We start from the raw sequence: 20,149 nt of genomic DNA, 5'->3' as shown, positions 1-20,149 counted from the left end.
CTACTACATTCTAATGCTGACTCTTGCTGAGCTTGTGGAAGCTCCATTCGAGCCCCAATTCCTTATTTTTTCAGCCCAACCTGTGTCTAGTGTGTATTTCTTGCCCAGGAATACATTTGTGTGAATCTTTAAAAAGTAAATTCATCTTTTTTTTCATTCTTAGTTTTAATTTGATACTTTTTTCACTTCACAGGCGTTCATTTTCTCTCCCTTACAGTCCTCATGCAGTGGAGAAAGGAAAGAAAAAGCAAACTCTTGTAACATACATGCAGAGTCAACCAAAAGAAATTCTTGCATCAGCTATGTTTTAAGATTGAGGTTTCCTTCTGCATCATCCTCGCTCCCCTGGAATCCTTCACTATTCATTGCAGTGATCAGATCTCTTGCGTCTTTGACTTTCAAAGGTTTTTGGTATGGGATAGATCATCTTTCTGTGTTTATTCCATTCTCTTACATCAGCTCATACAAGTCATTTTATGATATTAAGCCCAGGTCTCCTCCCTGACGTGATTCTTATTTTATTAAAACTTTTTATTTCCAAAATGCATGCATGGGTAATTTTTTAACATTGGCCCTTGCAAAACTTTCTATCACAAAATTTTCCCTCCTTCCCCTTACCCCCTCCCCTACCTGGCAGCTAGTCCAATACATGTTAAATGTGTTAAAATATATGCCTGCCAGGATTCTTTATAATCCTGACTCAGTCATCCAATTCTTCTTTCTTTCCCAGCTTTGCTTTGTCAGAAATATTGTTGAGTGGGCTTTCTTTGTCTTCATGCTCAAGCCATTGACAAAATATTAAACAGCCCAGGACTGAGCACTTAGCCCACATCTCTCCTGGAGACCTCTTGGTATGTTGACATTTCAGGGAACTGAACACCCTCTCATGCAGGGAACACCCTCTCATGCAGGGAACACCCTCTCATAGTGACACTCTCATCCACGGGAGGGTGGCAGCAGTGTGTCTATCATCAGGCTGGCCCCTCAGAAAGCACAAGCCTCCATGGGACACATTCTTGTCATTCAAAAAAGGGGCTGGCAGTTGGCATATGGAAAACACTCTTGGGTCTGGGTCTTGGACAAATAGCAGGAGAGTGGGATACCAGTCCTACACTAAAGCCTGTCTGGGAGAGAAGTGTGCATTCATGTGGGGAGACTCTGTAACTATTACCGAGGAAATGTTAGATTTATACAATGTTACTTATTGGAATTGTGCAGTCAGTGATTGCCTGGATACTGAAAATGAAAGTCAGACTTTGTGGTCACTGGAGCTCATGTATCAATGATTCCTGTCAAAAGTGAGAAATGTATCATACTAAGACTGATCATATGTTCAATCCCATAATAAAAAAGAAGGAAACAGATCTTAGTCTCGTTAGAAAAAAGAGACATATCAGCTGGGTCATTTTAGGTATCACTCTGTGGGTTTCACTTGTAGCGTCATCAGTCTCTCTTGCAATGTCCATGTCTAAGAGGAACTAGCTAGGAATGTCTCAGCGGGATTTGCCTGACAAGCTAAGATAGATGAACAATTGAATCCAGATAAAACTGCTGGAAAAAAATCATACATTGGTTTGATAATACCGCTTCATGGTGGTTAAAATTCAAATCATGGATTCCCTGTGTGTGTTGTTTTGCTGTTACTGCTTTGTTGTTGTTGCCCTGTAATATTAGGAAACTTTCATAGATCTTTCTCCACCATCCTTTCAGAGGTTACAGCTCAGGAAAGGACTTTTTAGCTCAAATATAAAAAGGGGGAATTGCAAGGTCATGGCACTCTACCGAGAGAGAGTATACAAATCACCTCTACCTTTGGTGTACAATAAGTTTTCTGCCATGTTGCAGAAATGCCCTTGTTGAGCAAGGAGCACTCATGTGTATCATGGGAAAGGGATGAGCTTGAGGGTCACAGCCAGTAGTAGCCTGTGAGCAGGGATGCCTTGACAGGGCCTCTGGCCTGTGAGTGGGTTGCTGGAATGGTTGGATCGGCTCTCCTCCCACTGGCAGATACCATGCACACACAAAGCCCACGAGCTGCTTCTCTGAAAGGTGATTGGGGATTGCCTGCTGTTCATGCGCTGATCATTCTTGTAAAAATGTATATCAACAAGGCTGTGCACCATAATGAACTGGAGCCCTTTTCACAGTCTAGGAGTCTCCCACTTCATTCATTGGTATGGGATAGTCCCTGAGATCAAAGGGCTCATATGCTTTGAATTCTTAAGACGGCAGCAACAACCAAGCACCCAGCCCAAAGACCTCCTGTTGGCATTGAACAATTAAAAACTCCTCTTTGCACCTGCCCAGCTACATAATCCAACTCCATCACTGAGGGCTGACTCCAGGACTAGAATCAAGCAGCCACCCTGTGACTACCTGCAGCCACCAAGCTGCCAGCCTCTTTCTTTGGTCCTTCTCTGGCAGCTTCTCACTCTAGACTTGGGTCTCTCCTATTTGGTGTGGCTCCCAATGGCTGAAAGCCTTGCCAAGAGGATGAAAGCCACACTAAGAGGGTGGACACTCATTCAAGGACACGGTCCAGAAAATTACTTTGTGTGTATCTAGGAACTTATTCTACTGACTATGACAAAGCCTTGTGGGGTACCCACCAGTGAAAACAGTAGCAAGGAGACATGCATAACAGGGACACAGTGACCAGTATGTGGCCTTGCTTCTTCATACCAGTATCCTAGAACACAAGCCTTATGCACAGGCTCTAGAATATGGCTCAGTCCTGAGCAATAAATCAAAACTTTAGCCAAAACTGCATTAATGTATACAAAGAGACCTTGGAACTCCTCCCTCTGTCAGATTTCTATAATTACCATGGGACTTATTCAGGGTCTTTCTGGCCATTCACTGAATTATATGGTGGCCACCCCACACTGTGTCCCTATGAAAATGATCCATATGATTAATAAAGGACTTTTATTATCATCATAAAGCTTCTGACCTCTCTTTCAGGCTCAATAAGTCCCCTAGGTGGAGGGCTGCCCCTTGGATTGAGGAAGCCTCCAAATTTCCTTGGGAAGGGAATACTGGACTACATGTTCCCCTCCTCCACAGACTATAACCTTGCCTGTTGGAGAGCAGACTCCCTGATACTTCCTACCACCTGCTACCTGGTTGGACTTGGATGGAGGTCACTGAGCAGTAATGATCTTCCTCCCTCAATGATCATTTCCCTCCCAATGCTGCTTCTTGGAGCTGATTCCCACCCCCTCATACTCTATTCTCACCACTTATCCTGAAACTCTGATCACTAATGGTCACACTTTCACTCCTCCTTCTCTACTGACTTCCTCATTTCCTTTATTCTGACCAAACCTTTTCAATGCCCTCTTCTTCCTCTGTCCTCCCCTCCCAATGTGTGCTCCAGAGGTGTGAGAAATGAGGATTGAGAGATCCCCTAAAAGCAATGAGGTCTCCCTGGCTAGTCCTCAGGTTTTGGGAAAGAATTCACAAACCCCAGTGAATACAGGCTGTAGGTTTGTGGCAAAGGTGGGTTTATGACATTAAGAAGACAGCTTTCTTAGGGGGCAAAATCCTGGTAGTGTTACTGCAAAGATGGGTTTACAATGAGAAGCAAGTCAGTGGGCTTTCCTGATCAGGAACTGGCAGAGATGGATTGACAGACCTCAGGTATAAGGGGTGGAGCAGTTTGAGGGACTAATCTTCAGTCCAATAGAGGGGATCAATTATGCCCCAAGGCAAAATCTCTAACCAAATGAGATTACTCATATGGGAGTTTTGTCACCCTTCCCAGAGGCCTGGAGGGTTTGAGACCCAGGACCACCCTTCCCCCAAAGATTTCTTCCAACCATCCTTCCAAAAATCTCAGTTCATATCAAGGACAGGTGGTCCCCAACCCAGGAAGGAGCAGGCTGCACCCCAACAAAGCAGAACTGAGAGCCCATGCCCAGACAGGCCAGCACCCAGACCCCAAAACCCATGGCATGAAGCTTGGGAAAGTGTCCCCCTACCCCAGGATCTCATCTCAACTTATATGAATTTTAGAAGTCAAGAAATAGAATGAAAAAATACACACACACACACACACACACACACACCCCAAAAAGAAGTAGACCATAAAAAGGTAGTATGGTGACAGGAAGATTAAAAGATAAAGTGGGAAAACAAGATGTCAAAGCTGGCTAAGTGTAAAAACCCAAATGTAGATGAGTCTGTGACCCAAGAAGAATGATGGAAGGTGTTCCAATGAGGACTTAAAGAAGCACATCAGAGAGGGTGAAGATCTGGGAAAAGGGTATTGGAGGGAGAGGGGAAGCTGGGGAGGAGTTGGAAGTGGAAGAGATCATTGGGCCGGGGGCGGGGCCTGCAGTCCTGGGCCCGCAGAAGGCTCCATCCTTCTGAAGGATAGACAGGGCGGAGCTCTGAAGACCAGGAAGACCCTCCCAGAAGAGGTTGGAGGGAAGCCGGAAGTCTTGGAGCTGTGATCTGGCTGTGTGCCCCTTGGGTCGTCCTCCCTTCCCGCGGAACGCTTATGGCTTTGTCTTCTGGAAACCAGAACCTCGTGAGTGCATCACCCAGGTAGGTCGGAATCAGCGTCACCCATACTTGCTAGTGTCCGATGGCTACCCCGGCAACTGGGTCCCCTCCTCCTTCACCTCTTCGAGGGTGTCCTTCCGGTCTGCCGGGAGCACCCCCTTAAGTCTCGCTGCTGGATGAGCTGTCCAACTTTCTGGCTCCCTTTGCCCAGATTGAAGACTTTGTCAGAGAGTCCTGATTTCAGCCTTCTGATCAGGACCCAGGAGTCCAGTCTCTCTCTGTCCCCACTTCTTGCTTATTGATTTAGATCCTCTTTAAGACCACAATCCTCAGTCCCCTCATTCCTCCTGCCAGGAGCGCACCGTGGACCCAGAGACCAAAGCTCTTTCCCGGCCCCTTTAAATGAACCCTCCTTAGGCTGGTTCCTGTCGGTCCCAGACTTGTGGCTCCTTGTCTGCACTTTCCTTTTAGCGACTCCCAGCCCCGACTCCACCAGGGCGTCCCCGCAGTCCTCCCCAGCTCCCAGGTAGACCTCGGGACACAGGCTTCCCGCTTTCCCAGATTCAGCTGTTACCCTTTAGAGGCTCTGATGGAAACTAGGGAATGGATCTGTTCTATGAAGCAGGTGTGTTAAGATTAAAGCTGGAGGCTGCGAGGCCCAATAGCCCTTTTTATCCAGTTACGGAGTTAGAAACTTCTACCAGAAAGGAAGCTAATCGCAGAATAGGTTCGGGGAAGAGCATTTGACTCTTTCTCTAAAAAACAACAGCATGATGTGACAAACACTATTTTGGCTTTCTTGCATTAAAAGTACTTAGCAGGTGACCATAGACTCATGTTTCAATATAATGTGATGAATCTCAGAGTGGAGCAGCCCTGGATCCTCAACCCATTACCTAAGGAGAACTAAATTTCAAGCTTCTCTCCTTCATGCTTGCCTGATTTCCATGCCCCGGCTTCCAGTTCCCAAAGATGTGATCTCTTATTTAAGCAAAGGGAAACAATCTGAATGCTGGACCAAGAAGGCCTGAGGAGCTGCTCTCCAGGTGAGTGAGGTGACAGCAGGGATATGAATGTTACAAAAGGCTTCTAGGAGTTACTATGAAGTAAATGTTAGGTTTGAGGGAGAAAGACTTGAATTTTTTTTTTTATTGTAGTGGATTTATTTTTAATATACATTTTTTTAAAATAACTTTTTATTGATAGAACACATGCCAGGGTAATTTTTTACAGCATTATCCCTTGCATTCACTTCTGTTCTGATTTTTCCCCTCCCTCCCTCCCTCCCTCCACCCCCTCCCCCAGATGGCAAGCAGTCCTTTACATGTTGAATAGGTTACAGTATAATATACATTTTTTTATGAATCATGTTGGGAAAGAAAATTCAGAGGAAAAGGAAAAAACCATGGGAGAGAAAAAAAATTACAGAAAAAAGAGGTGAACATAGCATGTGTTGATTTGCTTAGGGAAAGAGACCCACATGTGGAAAAATGTTTGTGGCAGCTCTTTCTGTAGTGGCAAGAAACTGGCAAATGAGTGGATGCCCCTCAGTGGGGTAATGGCTGAAAAAGTTATGACATATGAATGTTTTGGAATATTATTATTCTATAAGAAAGGATCAGCAGGATGATTTCAAAGAAGCCTAGAGAGTCTTACATGAACTGAGGCTAAGTGAAATGAGCAGAACCAGGAGATTATTGTACAGGGCAACAAGAAGATTATACAATGATCAGTTCTGATGCAAGTGGCTCTCTTCAATGAGATGATTCAGGCCAGTTCCAATTATCTTGTGATGAAGAGAGCCATTTGCACCCAAGGAGAGGAGTGTAGGAACTGAGTGTAGTTCACAACATAGCATTTTCATTCTTTGCTTCACTGTTTGCTTGCATTTTACTTTCTTTCTCATTTTTTCTCTTGTTTGATCTGATTTTTCTTATGCAGCAAGATAATTGTATACATAAATATGCATATAGATGATTTAACGTATATTTCTCCCATGTTTAACATATATTGGATTACTTGCCATCTAGGGGACAGGCTGGAGGAAGGGGAAGTTAAATTGGAAGACAAGGTTTTGCAAGGGTTAATGTTGAAAAATTATCTATGCATATATTTTGAAGGTAAATTTTTGATATTTATATATAAACAAAGTCTCTTGGGATTACTCGGGGATCACTGAACTACTGAGAAGAACCAATCCTTTTCTGGTTGACCATTGTACATCCTGGCTGTTATTGTGCACAATGTATACCTGGTTGCACTTGTTTCATGCAGCATCAGTTCAAGTAAACATTGCCATGCCTTTCTATAATCAGCTTGTTCATCAATTGTTTAGAGCAATAATAGTCCATAAGCTTCATGTACCACAATTTATTCAGCCATTCCCCAGTTCATGAGCATCCATTCCTTTTCCACTCTGTGTTACGACAAAAAGAGCTGCTGCAAACATCTTTGCTTATGTGGGTCCTTGTCCCTTTTTGAAGATGTCTTTGGGATAAAGAGTCTATAGAGATCAAAGGGTATGCACAGTTTGATAGCCCTTTGGACATAGTTCCAAATTACTCTCCACAATAGTTGGATCATTTCAGACGTCCCCCAACAATGCATTGGTGCCCCACTTTTCCACATCCCCTCTAATATTTATCATTATCTTTTTCTGTAATCTTAGCCAATCTGAGAGATGTGAGGTGGTACCTCAGAGTTGTAATTTGCATTTCTCTTATCAATAGTGATTTAGAGCATTTTTTCATATAATTATAAATGGTTTTAATTTCCTCATCTAAAAATTGTCTGTTCATATCCTTTGACCATGTAGCAAGAAAGTAATGACTTGTATTCTTATAAATTTGAAACTGTTCTTTATATATCTTAGAAATGAGACCTTTAATGAGACCTTTAACAGATATCCTGGCCATACAGATTTTTTCCCAGCTTTCTAATTCCCTCTTGATCTTGTTTCTGTTGGTTTTGTTTGTGCAAAACCTTTTTAATTTCATGTAATCAAAGTTGTCTATTTTGCCTTTGATAATGTTAACTAGTTCTTCCTTGAGCATAAATTCCTCCCTTCTGGAAAGATCTGATAGATAAATTATCCTTTGTTTTCCTAATTGGTTTATGGCATCATCCTTTATGCCCAGATCATGTTCCTATTTTCCAATATTTCCTATCTTCTTCCAAGTAGTGAGAATGAAGGTACTTTCTGTGGTGTCCCAGGTTTACTGTGAGAATCCAATGCAGTTGTGCATGAAGGTCATTAGAAATTAACTCCTTCTTGGGATGTGAGCTAATGGGATTTTTAAGTGATTGATTATGCCCATTTAAGACTTTTCTCTTTGAATTGACTGAAATTTATAAGAATATAAGCCATGCTTCAATCGATAAATGGTCAAAGGATTTGAACAGTTTTCAGTTGAAAAAATAAAAATAATTTCTAGTCCTATGAAAAAATGCTCTAAATCACTATTGGTCAGAGAAATGTAAATTAAGACAACTCTGAGGTACCCAAATCTTACAGATTGCCTAAGACAACAGGGAAAGATAATGATGAATGTTGAAGGGGATGGGGGAAAACTGGGACCCTGATACATTGTTGGTGGAGTTGTGAACTGATCCAATCATTCTGGAGAACAAAATGGAACTACGCCCAAAGTGCTATCACAATTTGAATACCTTTGATCCAGCAGTGTCTCTACTGAGCCTGTATACCAAAGAGATGATAAAGGAGGGAAAAGAATCCACATGTGCAAAAATGTTTGTAGCAGCCCTTTCTATAGTGGAGAGAAGATTAAGGGAATTGAGTAAGCATCACAATCTAGTAGTTTACATATTATTTTTAGTAATTTGCTTGCATTTGATTTTCTTTCTTATTTTTTCCCTTTTTGATCTGATTATTCTTATGTAGCATAAAAATTGTGGAAATATGTATAGAAGAATTGTGCATGTTTAATATATATTGGATTACCTGCCATATAAAGGAGAGGTGGGGTGGGGTAAGGAAGGGAGAAGAAAATTTGTAACACAGAATATTGCAAAGGCGAATGTTGAAAATTATGTATGCATATATTTTGAAAAAAAAAATTTAGTAAAAGAAAGAAACCAAAGATTTTTCTCTTTGCCTTTTTAAATAAAAAATAACTGAATTTGTGTTCTGCTGATGGGGTCAAGGGGATATTAATGTATATGTGTGTACAGTGTCTGTCTTACTGTTTGTTCTTGGTTGTTTTTTCAGAGCAAGAGATCAGACTTGAAATGAAGGACACTACTGAGGACATAAACCTTTCTGTGATAGAACTTCACAGGCCAAGATCCCTAAGTCCCTATGACTTTACTTGGAGAGAAATCTGTGCTACACATGAGAAAATCCACACTAGCAAGAAATCTTATGAATGTAACCAATGTGGAAAGAGTTTTAGAAAAAGGAGAGCTCTTACTATACATCAGAGAATCCACTTTGAAGAAAAACCTTATGAGTGTAACCAGTGTGGAAAGGCTTTTATAAAAAGACAAACTCTTACTGAACATCAGAGAATCCACTCTGGGGAGAAACCTTATGAATGTAACCAGTGTGGAAAGGGTTTTAAAAAAAGGAGAGCTCTTACTATACATCAGAGAATCCACTCTGAGGAGAAACCTTATGAGTGTAACCAGTGTGGAAAGGCTTTTATAAAAAGACAAACTCTTACTGAACATCAGAGAATCCACACTGGGGAGAAACCTTATGAATGTAACCAGTGTGGAAAGGCTTTTAGAAAAAGGGGAGCTCTTAATGTACATCAGAGAACCCACACTGGGGAGAAGCCTTATGAATGTAACCAATGCGGAAAGACTTTTAGATATAAGAGAAGTCTTTATGGACATCAGAGAATCCACACTGGGGAGAAACCTTATGAATGTAATCAGTGTGGAAAGGCTTTTAGACAACAACAATCTCTCACTTTACATCAAAGAATCCACACTGGAGAGAAACCTTATGAATGTAGCCAGTGTGGAAAGACTTTCAGCTATAAGAAATCACTTACTGTACATCAGAGAATCCACACTGGGGAGAAACCTTATGAATGTAACCAGTGTGGAAAGGCTTTTACAACAAAAGAATCTCTTACTATACATCAGAGAATCCACACTGGGGAGAAACCTTATGAATGTAACCAGTGTGGAAAGGCTTTTATACAAAAGGGAGATCTTACTGTACATCAGAGAATCCACACTGGGGAGAAACCTTATGAATGTAACCAGTGTGGAAAGACTTTCAGCTATAAGGAATCACTTACTGTACACCAGAGAATCCACACAGGGGAGAAGCCTTATCAATGTATCCAGTGTGGAAAGACTTTTAGACAAAGGGAATCTCTTACTGTACATCTAAGAATCGATATGGCAGAGAAGCCTTATGAATATAACCAATACGGAGAGACTTTTACAGTTAAGAGAAGTCTTTATGAACATCAGAGAAGCCACAATGGAGAGAAATGTTATGTAAGTAATCAATATGGAAACAATTTTGTAGTAATTTCTGATTGGTTCTTGCCAGATTTGTGAGGAAATGTAAAGCCAATAAAATAATGAGGAAAATGAATTTGGTAGAGAACATTGGGAGGGATCAGTCTACAGAAGTCAGCCAGATCCCTTGTATGAGAAGGTCTTTCTCCTCATGACTTGTAGAACTTTGTGCTTCTAAATTGAATTGTTCAATGTAACTGCTACTGGACTTGTAATCTGGAGCCATGGCTTTTTTGTTTTGTTTTGTTTAATTCTTCTGTGAGTGATCTCTGAATTCTTTCTCTTGTAATTTCAGTTTTTCTCTCTTTAGAAGTTTTGGCCAATTCTTTTTGGATTGTTTTCTTTATCCTTGAGTCCATTTTCCCTCGTTATGTGTTTTCTGGAAGATCCATGATCTTTAGGGTATACTTGCTGTCTTAGAATAGAATGCACATTATTTAAGCAAGGGGCCATTTTTTAAAATGTTGTTTTTTACTTCACTTCTTCTAGGTTGCCCTTCCCTTTTTGAGTATTTCCAGTCCTTCACTATTCTCTTTCTTTTTTTTTTTTCTTTCAGGAGGTTTGCCATGGCAGATTCTAAGATTTCTGTTCCCTTGCCCTGGCCGTTTTGTAAATGTTTCATATTTAGAAGATGCCATAAATAAGTCTTTTACCTCTAGTTTCCTCAGAGATTAATTCATCTGTTCGGCATTCCTCTCAATCTACATTTCTTTATTCCTTTTTTCTCTTTAAATTCTCTTGTAGATTCCCCTTCTTCTCTTGCTGTCCATTGGTTTTTAGATTTTCTCCATTTTTCTTCCCCTTTCCCATAAGGATTTCTCTCCTCCTTACTATCCCTCTTCCCTGTCTGTCTTGTCTAGATTCTCATTCTCTCATCTACAGCTCCTCTCTTCCTCTGGTCTTTGTTTTTTCCTGTACACTTCCTAGCATCAAAGGCTCCAAGTTAACCTTCTGAGCTCTGCCCTGTAGGTCATTTCTGCCATTGCTTCTAGGCCAGTCCCACTGATTCCTCCTTTCCATGGTGTCTTCCTTTCAGAATCCTGTGGGTCACTGCAGGGTCAGAGAGAACACTGCTCCATTGTAGGGAACTTTGCCCCCTGATATTTACCCTTTCTTTTTCTCCTTTTATTTTTCTTCAACATTCTCCTAGAAATTTCAACCCTTTCTTCATGCTCTCCTGCCCCTCCCAGTGCTAGTTCCCCCTAGGAATGCAGCTCCCCCTAACCCAAAGACAAGTAGCCTTTTCAGACACTAAACCCGCAAGCATCAGGGTGAAGACCCTTATGTCCTATAAGAATATCCACCAATCCTTCAAAGTCTCGCCCCCTTCCTCAATCTTTCCAGCTTCCTCTCTGACTCCTCAGGTGGTCTTCTCTTTCCAAGTCCATGGATCTTATCTCCCCAATCCCTGATTTTCTTGATTGTTCTCCAGCTTTTGACAATCCTGATGGCTCTCTCTCCTTCAGGGTCCTCTCTTCTCTTAGTTTTTTAGGACTTGGCTTTCCCCTGGCTTTCCCCCTCCCTATCTGACCACTTTTCTGTCTTCCTACTGGAATCTTTACTGTATGATGTGCACATTTTGCCCCTTATTGTTAAGCTCCCCTCTGCAGGCTAGGTCACCCTGGGCCCCATCTCAGCTCCAGGGCTCTCTGGAACCTATTGTTCCATTCCTTGCCCTTATCTCCTTGGTTTGCATTAGTCTGCCATTATTCCAAAGTCAGTCATTTCTAGGGTATGAGAAGGTATTTCTCCTGAAGTCTGGTAGGACTTTGTGCTTCTGAATTGAATTGTTAAAGGTGACTACAACCAGCCTGGCACTTTGTAACCATGGGTTTGGTTTTTGGACTCTGGATTTGAGTTTGGTTTTTCTGTGGGGGAGCTGGGGATTCTTTCCATTGGATTTTCATTTTTTTTTGTCCAGAAGTTACCAGTTCTCTTTGACCATTTCCTTCACGAGAGTGTCCTTTATTTTTAACCAGTTGTGTCCTTCCCTGAGAGCTCCCATCCTTTGCTTTTCTATGTCCCTGCTTATTTCCCTTCAGCAAGGGCAGATTTTTTGACTTAATTGTTGTTAACTTCATTTCCTCTGGGCTGCCCTTCACGTTTGTATATTTTTATTCCCTGTCTATTCTCTTTTTTTCTTTTTTTGGAAAGAGTTGCCATGGCAGAATCTCACTTTTCTATAGCCTCATTTTATCAATTAAACAAAAGACCAGAGGTCCAAGAAGGGTAGGAAGAGGTCTGGGTGGGAAGGAGGCACTGGATACAGGGATTTGTGAAGATATATATTGTTACAAGGATAAGTTCAAATTAAAAGACCATTCAGCATGTCAATGGGTGGCTCTTTGTTTTTGTTTTTTTTTTTTTTTAAATAACTTTTTATTGATAGAACCCATGCCAGGGTAATTTTTTACAGCATTATATCTTGCATTTACTTCTGTTCCGATTTTTCCCCTCCCTCCCTCCACCCCCTCCCCCAAATGGCAAGCATGTTGAATGGGTTGCAGTATATCCTAGATACAATATATGTGTGCAGAACCAAACAGTTTTCTTGTTGCACAGGGAGAATTGAATTTAGAAGGTATAAATAACCCGGGAAGAAAAACAAAAATGCAAGCAGTTTACATTCGTTTCCCAGTGTTCTTTCTTTGGGTGTAGCTGCTTCTGTCCATCTTTGATCAATTAAGGCTCTCTTTCTCGAAGAGGTCCACTTCCATCAGAATACATCCTCAAACAGTATCGTTGTTGAGGTATATAATGATCTCCTGGTTCTGCTCATCTCACTCAGCATCAGTTTATGTAAGTCTCCATGAGTGGCTCTTTAGGGCTCTTTTTGTGGAAGGGTTGTGGCCTCCCATGGGGATTTCAGGATGGCCTCTCTTAGGTTTTCAAGTAGGCTGCCAGCACTGGGGCAAGAGTGCGAAACTATATAACTATAACTATATAACTATATAACAAGCTAATATAAGGATAAAGTCAACATTAAATTGAAATACATTCAATAATAAGACATTTCATCACTTTGTTCCAACTAATTCTGTAAAATGCTTTTCTAAAAACTCAGTAAGTCTCTTAATGATCGTACTTACAGGTTCCTGACGCTGACCCTCAGAAATGCCATGAGCTTTGAGCAAATCCTTTCTCTGCTTCAGTTTTCTCCTGTAAATTAGGGAGAGTTGGTTGAATTCTTGAATTCTGAAGTGACTTTCAGCTCTACATCTCATGACTTTGGTGCTTTAGGACTTGGTGACATTCAGGGATGTGGCTGTGGACTTCACCCAGGAGGAGTGGGGCCTCTTGGACCCTCCTCAGAGGGAGTTGTACAAGGAGGTCATGCTGGAGAATGCTCGGAACCTGCTCTCTCTAGGTATGGGTATTTCCTGGCTAACTTTGAATCTGCCGTCAAAGGGCTTAACTTCATTTCTTTGGTTACAGGGTTGGGGAATGTATTAGGAGGGAGAAAGTGCTGGTCTGCTGTGTCTAAGCAACAGTCCTTCTGTATGTCTGCCTTGTGTGATAGAAAACTGCCGGTGTCTTTTCACCTATTGTGTGATGGTCCTTGTGCTTTCTTTACAATACATTAACAAAAATACTGTTTAAGAAAAACTTCCAGCAAATAAGTTATTCTATTTATTCTAACTACCCAAATTAATAATAAAGCACAAATGTAGAAAGATGTGATTTGCATCCAGATAAAGAACTAATGGAAACATATATGGCATAATTTTACTTCAGACCCAATAATACTTTTTATCTAGATATGGAGTTAGAACCTTCTACCAGAATGGAACCTAATAGGACAACAGGAGGGGGAGGGGGGAAGAGCATTTGGCTGTTTCATTAAAAAAGGTGTACAACAGGATGATGGGACAAAGCCTGTCCTAGATTTCTTGCATTACAAGTACTATACTCATATGTTTCAATATAATGTTGTGAATCTCAGTGGAGCAGCTCTGGATCCTCTCCTCATTCCCTAGAGAGAACTAAATTTCAAGCTTTCTTCTTTCATCCCTCCCTAATTTCCATGCCCAGGTCTTCCTGTTCCCAGAGAAGATGTGATCTCTTATTTTAAGCAGAGGGAAGCCCCCTGGAAGCTGGATGAAGAAGGCCTGAGGAGCTGCTCTCCAGGTGAGTGAGGTGAAAGATGGGATATGAGCAGTACTACTGACTTTTGGGAGTTACTCTGAAGGAAATACTGGCTTTGGGTGAGAAAGACCAGCCTTGATATTGTTTCTCAGATTCTCCTCTGCCAGTCACTGAATCTTAGTTTCTCATTTATAAAATGAGTGGGAGGACTCCATGGCCTTGTAGGTCCCTTCCCATGATTATGTGGGATCCTATAAGCAGGCATTGTTTGCACTTTGGGGCAATGCAATTCTCCTGAAAGTGCCAAAAGGGGATCAGGTTGTCCCAGAGGAGCCAGTTCTTAGAACTTCTCCAAGTCAGCAAACTTTTAAGTGCCTGCTATAAGCCAGGCCCTGGGCTGTGCCCCAGGAACATAAAGAGAGACAAGGGACTTCCCCTGCTCTCCTGGAGGTCACAGACACCTGGGCAGACAGTGCACTAGTAAGTCTGTAGAAACCCTCTGTGGGCCAGATAAATTGGTGCCTCCCTAAATCACTAAGTAATTAAGGTAATGATGGTTTAAGAAGGAGAATAAAATTGGAGAGATGATGGTCAGAATGAAATACCATCCCTAGCATTTATACCGCACTTGCTGGGTCATGGAATGTGTCAGTTTTGTCTCATTTTATCGTAATGAGAATCTTAGAACTTGGGTGCCATTATTGCGCCCTTTTTATAGATAAAGAAACTGAGGCAAACAGAGGTCTTGTAAGTTGACTAGCTAGTTGCTGAGGTGGGATGAACACTCAAGTCTTGCTAATTGAAGACCCTGTTCACACTTTTTCCCTTGTACCCTCAGCTCTATACTGATTCTGAAACGGATGTGATGAAAACGGTCACATGTGTATGAGGTGGGCAGTGGAAGGAAACATGACCACGCTCCCCTTGAGAGGTGGAATCGCATTTCTTTAAATGCTAACACTTGAAATTACTTACTAATTACCATTAAAATGAGCTGTATTTCCATTGGCTCCTGACAAGTATTGCTTTAAATAGCAATGTACTCAAAAGTCAATTTCAAATCTTACATTATGTCGTTTTCTTGTTTTTTGTTTTTTTTTTAATAATGTTTAATTCACAAATACATCATTTGAAAGAATAGAATATCTTCAGATTTTTTTTATTTTTATTACCACTTGTAATGTAGCTTATCTCCCTGACACTCTACTGGACATTTAACCTACGTTGCCAACCAAATCCCTTGAGAAACTGCCACATGGAAGAAGAGAAATGTAAACAAGAATAAGTTCAAATTAAAAGACCACCTCAGTATGTCAATGAGTGGCTCTTTAGAGCTCTTTTTGTGGAAGGGTTGTGGCCTCCCATGGGGATTTCAGGATGGCCTGGACTGGGCATTCCTGGTGATTGGTTTTTAAGTAGGCTGCCAGCACTGGGGCAAGAGTATAGAACCAGAAACTGTCTTGATCTGGTGATTACAGGTTTGAGGAGATGTGATCTCGGGAACCCAGCAATGAGGAACTGCTCTGGTGCAGGGAGAGAGCCACTGAGGGCCTTTACAGGCCTTTGGCCCTTTGTTCATGAATGTCCAACCTTCCTGGAATTCTGGAAATAATTTGGTGTCAAACTACAAATCTGGAAAAATCTGTGGCACTTATCAACTGTCAGAGTTTGAGGGAAGCTCCCCATAAACCCCCAAACAGCATGTTCCTGACTGTTTTAAGTCACTGAGAAATATAGTTGAAAAGGTGGATATAAGCGCATACTTGTTGCCCAAAGGATAATTTGCCACTTAAAACAGCACTGGCACATTTTGGGATCAAATCCCTTGGATCATTGTCTCAATCCTTCAAGGGTTTTTTTGAACTTTTAAAGGAGAAAGGTGCAATAGCTTGCTCTGCCCTTCTATGCCACAGGATGATTAACTCCGTTTTCTGGATGCATGTATTCTCATGCATCTCATGTATGCATGATTTCCTGCAATTTTTAAAAATTGGGTTTTGTTAAAGAATATGCAGGGGCATGTGATAATAAATATTTAAAAACAAATAAGCAGTAATTATTTCAAAGAAAAAAAGCATTAGACCAAAATCACATATTCCTCAGATGAAATACATAGAAACCTCAGTAGGGTTAGTATTCAAATAATATATCAGAAAAAAAAATTGAAAGTGATAAGTTGCAAGTGCAGACAATGAATGGGAAAGGGAAAAATTGAGAATGAAGATAATTTGTCAAATACTATAGACAGAGCCTGCCCAATTTCCAGTCATGCTGCTGGGATTTGGGTTAAGTCATTCAACCCTTCTGAGCTGATGGTCTGAGTTGTGCCCATAGTGAGGATGAAAATTCCTTCTGTGTTGTCCCTGGTTTACTGTGAGAATTCAATATATCTGAGCATAAAGTTTATTAGAATTAAATCCTTGGGGCAGCTTGGTGGTACAGCGGATAGAGCACCAGCCATTAAATGATGAGAACCTGAGTTCAAATTAGATCTCAGACACTTAAGACTTTCTGATGTGTGACTCTAGGCAAGTCACTTGCCCCCAAATTGTTCAGCTAAAAAATAAAAAAATAAATAAATAAAATTAATCCTCCTTGGGATGCGAGGTAATGGGATTTTTAAGTGATTGATTCCACCCATTTAAGGTTTTTCTCTGAATTGACTGATTTATAACAATACAAGCCATCTCCAATTCACAAATGGTCTAAGGATTTGAACGGTTTTAAGATGAAAAATAAAAACCATTTCTAGTTCTATTAAAAAATGTTTTAAATCACTATTGGTCAGAGAAATGTGAATTAAGACAATTCTGAGTTACCATTGTACATCTCTGATTGGCTAAGATAACAGCCAATGATGAATGTTGGATGGGATGTGGGAAAATTGGGAGACTAATACATTGTTCGGGTTGTGAACTGATCCAGTCACTCTGGAGAAAAATATGGAACTAAGCCCGAAGGCTGTCACCCTGTGTATACCTTCTAATCCAGCTGTATCTACTAAATCTGTATCCTAAAGAGATGATTAAGGATGGAAAAGGAGCTACATGTGTGAAGACCGAGTTACCAATCTGGACACCTTAGAATCAGCCAGAGTAAGGATAAGCAAAAGTCCTTGATCTTTATTCTTGGTCTTTAGGGATAGAAATGAAGGGAATGGATACAGGATTTCCATGGCCTCTCCTCTCTTGTTCTACCATTAAAAGTGACCCTGGCTAGTCTTATTCCAATCCCTAGGCCCTCCTGCAATTCTCTGTATACACCATTTATTGAGATAGCACAGAATAGTAGGAAGGGCCATTTTCCAAGCATATGCTAATGGAGTATTGTCCAATCGGTAGTTAGCCTTAAGTGCTCAGTTGTCCGACCTCGGTATATCAACACAAGAGTTTCAGCCCTTTACGTATATATGCAAAAATGTTCGTAACAGCCCTTTCTGTAGTGGAGAGAGGACTATGGACGATTGAGTAAGCATCACAACCTAGAATTTCACCTATTTTTTTTTTTTAGTTTGCTTGCATTTGGTTTTCTTTCTCATTTTTTCCCTTTTTGATCTGATTTTTCTTGTGCAGCATAAAAATTGTGGGTGTATAGAAGAATTTCACACATTTAACATACATTGGATTACTTGCCATCCGGAAGAGGAGGATGGGGGAAGTAAGGGAGAAAAAAATTTGGAACACAAAGTTTTGCAAGAGTGAATGTTGAAAATGATCTATGAATATATTTTGAAAATAAAAAGTTTTAATAAAAAAGGAAAAAAAACCATTTTTCTCTTTGCCTGGGGAAATAGAAAATAACTAAGATTCTGTTCTGGTGATGGAGGGAAGAGGATATATATGTGTGTGTAGTATCTATTTTATTGTTTGTTGTTGATTGTTTTTTCAGAGCAGAAGATCAGACCTGAAATGAAGGATACTACAGAGGAGATAAGCCTTTCTGTGGTAGAACCTCACAGGCCACCATCCATAAGTCCCTGTGATTTTACCTGGACAGAAATCTGTGCTCCGCATGAGAAAATCCACAATGGCAAGAAACCTTATGAGTGTAATCAATGTGGAAAGGGTTTTAGGAAAAAGGGAACCCTTACAGTACACCAGAGAATCCATACTGGAGAGAAACCTTATGAGTGTAACCAGTGTGGAAAGGCTTTTACTGAAAGGAAAACTCTTACTGGACATCAGAGAATCCACACTGGGGAGAAACCTTATCAATGTAACCAGTGTGGAAAGGCTTTTAGACAAAAGGGAGATCTTACTGTACATCAGAGAATCCACAGTGGAGAGAAACCTTATCAATGTAACCAATGTGGAAAGACTTTTAGACAAAAGGGAAATCTTAGTAAACATCAAAGAAGCCATGCTGGGGAGAAACCTTATGAATGTAACCAATGTGGAAAGGGTTTTTAAGGGAAGTTTTATTGGACGTTAGATCAGCCACACTGGAGAGAAATATTATATAAATAATGAATATGGAAAGGGTTTGGTAGAAAATACTGATTGGTTTTTGCCAGATTTGTGAGGAAATGTAAATGCATTAAAGTAAGGAGGAAAATGAATTTGGTAGATAACATTGGGAGAGATCAGTCTACAGAAGTCTATCAGATTCCTTGTATCCCTTCTATCACAATTTCCTTGATGAAGAACTGCTGTGGTGCCTCTTTTTGTAGCAAAAAACTGATATTTCCAAGGGTTTTTGAGTGACTCTTTCAACCACATTGGATAAAGCCAGTTCAATCTGTCTCAAAGTCTCTTGATTTTTTAAAATTTATTTATTTTTATTATAGCTTGGTATTCTTTTATAAGCTGATGTGATTTTAAAGCAGTATCTCCTTAAAATGTCATATAATGGTTGCAATCAATATACACTGGATGCGTCCTGTATTAGGCTTAAATATATATCTCCTATCAGTTTCTGAAAGTTATTTAAAGTGTTTAGCTTCTCTGTTATTAAAGCTTTTGTACTGTGAATACCTTAGGATATACTTCATATCCTAGATATTGAAAAGGAACATGTCTTTGAATTTTTTCTGTGGCTATGTGCAATTTGTAGTTCCTTACTGTTTCTATGGTCTTTTGTAGACATGCTTCTAACATTTGCTCCTCAGGTGCACATCCCAAGATATCATCCATGTAATGTAACAACATAACTTTTACTGGAGTAAGAATAGCAACCACATACATTTGGCACATAGTAGGACTATTTTTCATTCTCTGTGGTGAAACTGTCCATTCATATCTTTTATAGGGTTCAGCTAAGTTAACACTGGGCACTGAAAAGGCAAATCTTTTCATATCCTCCTTATCTAGAGGGATAGAATAGAAACAATCCTCAATAGCTATAACCCAAAATTGCCACTCTCTAGGCAACTGAGTAGGAGACAGAAGTCCAGGCTGAAAAGTTCCATAGTTTCCATTTGTTCATTTACTTTTCTCAAATCAGTCAACATCCTCCATTTCCCAGATTTCTTTCTTACAACAAATACTGGGGAATTCCAAGGACTTAGAGAAGGTTATAAGTGTCCTTGGTCAAGCTGCTCCTGTACTATATCTAATAAGGCCTGAATTTTATCGCTACCTAAGGGCCACTGTTCTATCTACACTGGTGTATCAGTTTTCCATTGGATAGGAACAGGTGAAAGTGTTGGCAGGCCTTCAACAGCAGCCCTGCTTAAAAAACCGAAGTACTCATTTTTAATCCTAACTGTTGTAAGATGTCTCTTCCCCACAGATTGATGGGGATTTTTTCAACTATAAAAGGAGTAAAAACTCCTATTTCACCTTCAAAAGTCCATCTCAAAGGGGTAGCACTAACTTCAGCTGCTATTGATCCTCCTATGCCAGACATATAGGTGTCTGCCTAAATCTTTGGCCAGTGACTGGGCCAGTTGGCACCTCTAATGACTGTATGATCTGCACCCATGTCTACCAATCCTTCTAATGATATGCCATTTATATAGATCATGAGCATAGGTCGGTCAGCTGTTACAGCTGCTGTCCAGTATATTCCGGGATTTTGTGGTCTGGAGTCAGAATCTGGGTGACTATCACCAGAT

The 20,149-nt window shown here is 40.6% G+C and overlaps 1 protein-coding gene across 1 annotated transcript; it reads left to right on the top strand.

Annotated features, from left to right (window-relative positions):
- The first annotated feature begins 4,350 nt into the window (after nucleotides 1-4,350).
- On the top strand, nucleotides 4,351-19,004 carry LOC127552248 (zinc finger protein ZFP2-like). The gene is made up of 6 exons (XM_051982839.1): nucleotides 4,351-4,551; nucleotides 5,473-5,555; nucleotides 8,738-9,984; nucleotides 13,249-13,375; nucleotides 14,041-14,136; nucleotides 17,983-19,004. The coding sequence occupies exons 2-6, from the start codon at nucleotides 5,519-5,521 to the stop codon at nucleotides 18,501-18,503; spliced, it is 2,028 nt and encodes a 675-aa protein (XP_051838799.1). The 5' UTR covers nucleotides 4,351-4,551; nucleotides 5,473-5,518; the 3' UTR covers nucleotides 18,504-19,004.
- The last annotated feature ends 1,145 nt before the right edge of the window (nucleotides 19,005-20,149 follow it).

The sequence above is a fragment of the Antechinus flavipes genome, chromosome 2 (genome assembly GCF_016432865.1).
Source record: "Antechinus flavipes isolate AdamAnt ecotype Samford, QLD, Australia chromosome 2, AdamAnt_v2, whole genome shotgun sequence".
Taxonomy (NCBI): domain Eukaryota; kingdom Metazoa; phylum Chordata; class Mammalia; order Dasyuromorphia; family Dasyuridae; genus Antechinus; species Antechinus flavipes.
Note: the sequence above shows the minus strand (reverse complement) of the source record. Positions and strands in the feature narration are given on the sequence as shown.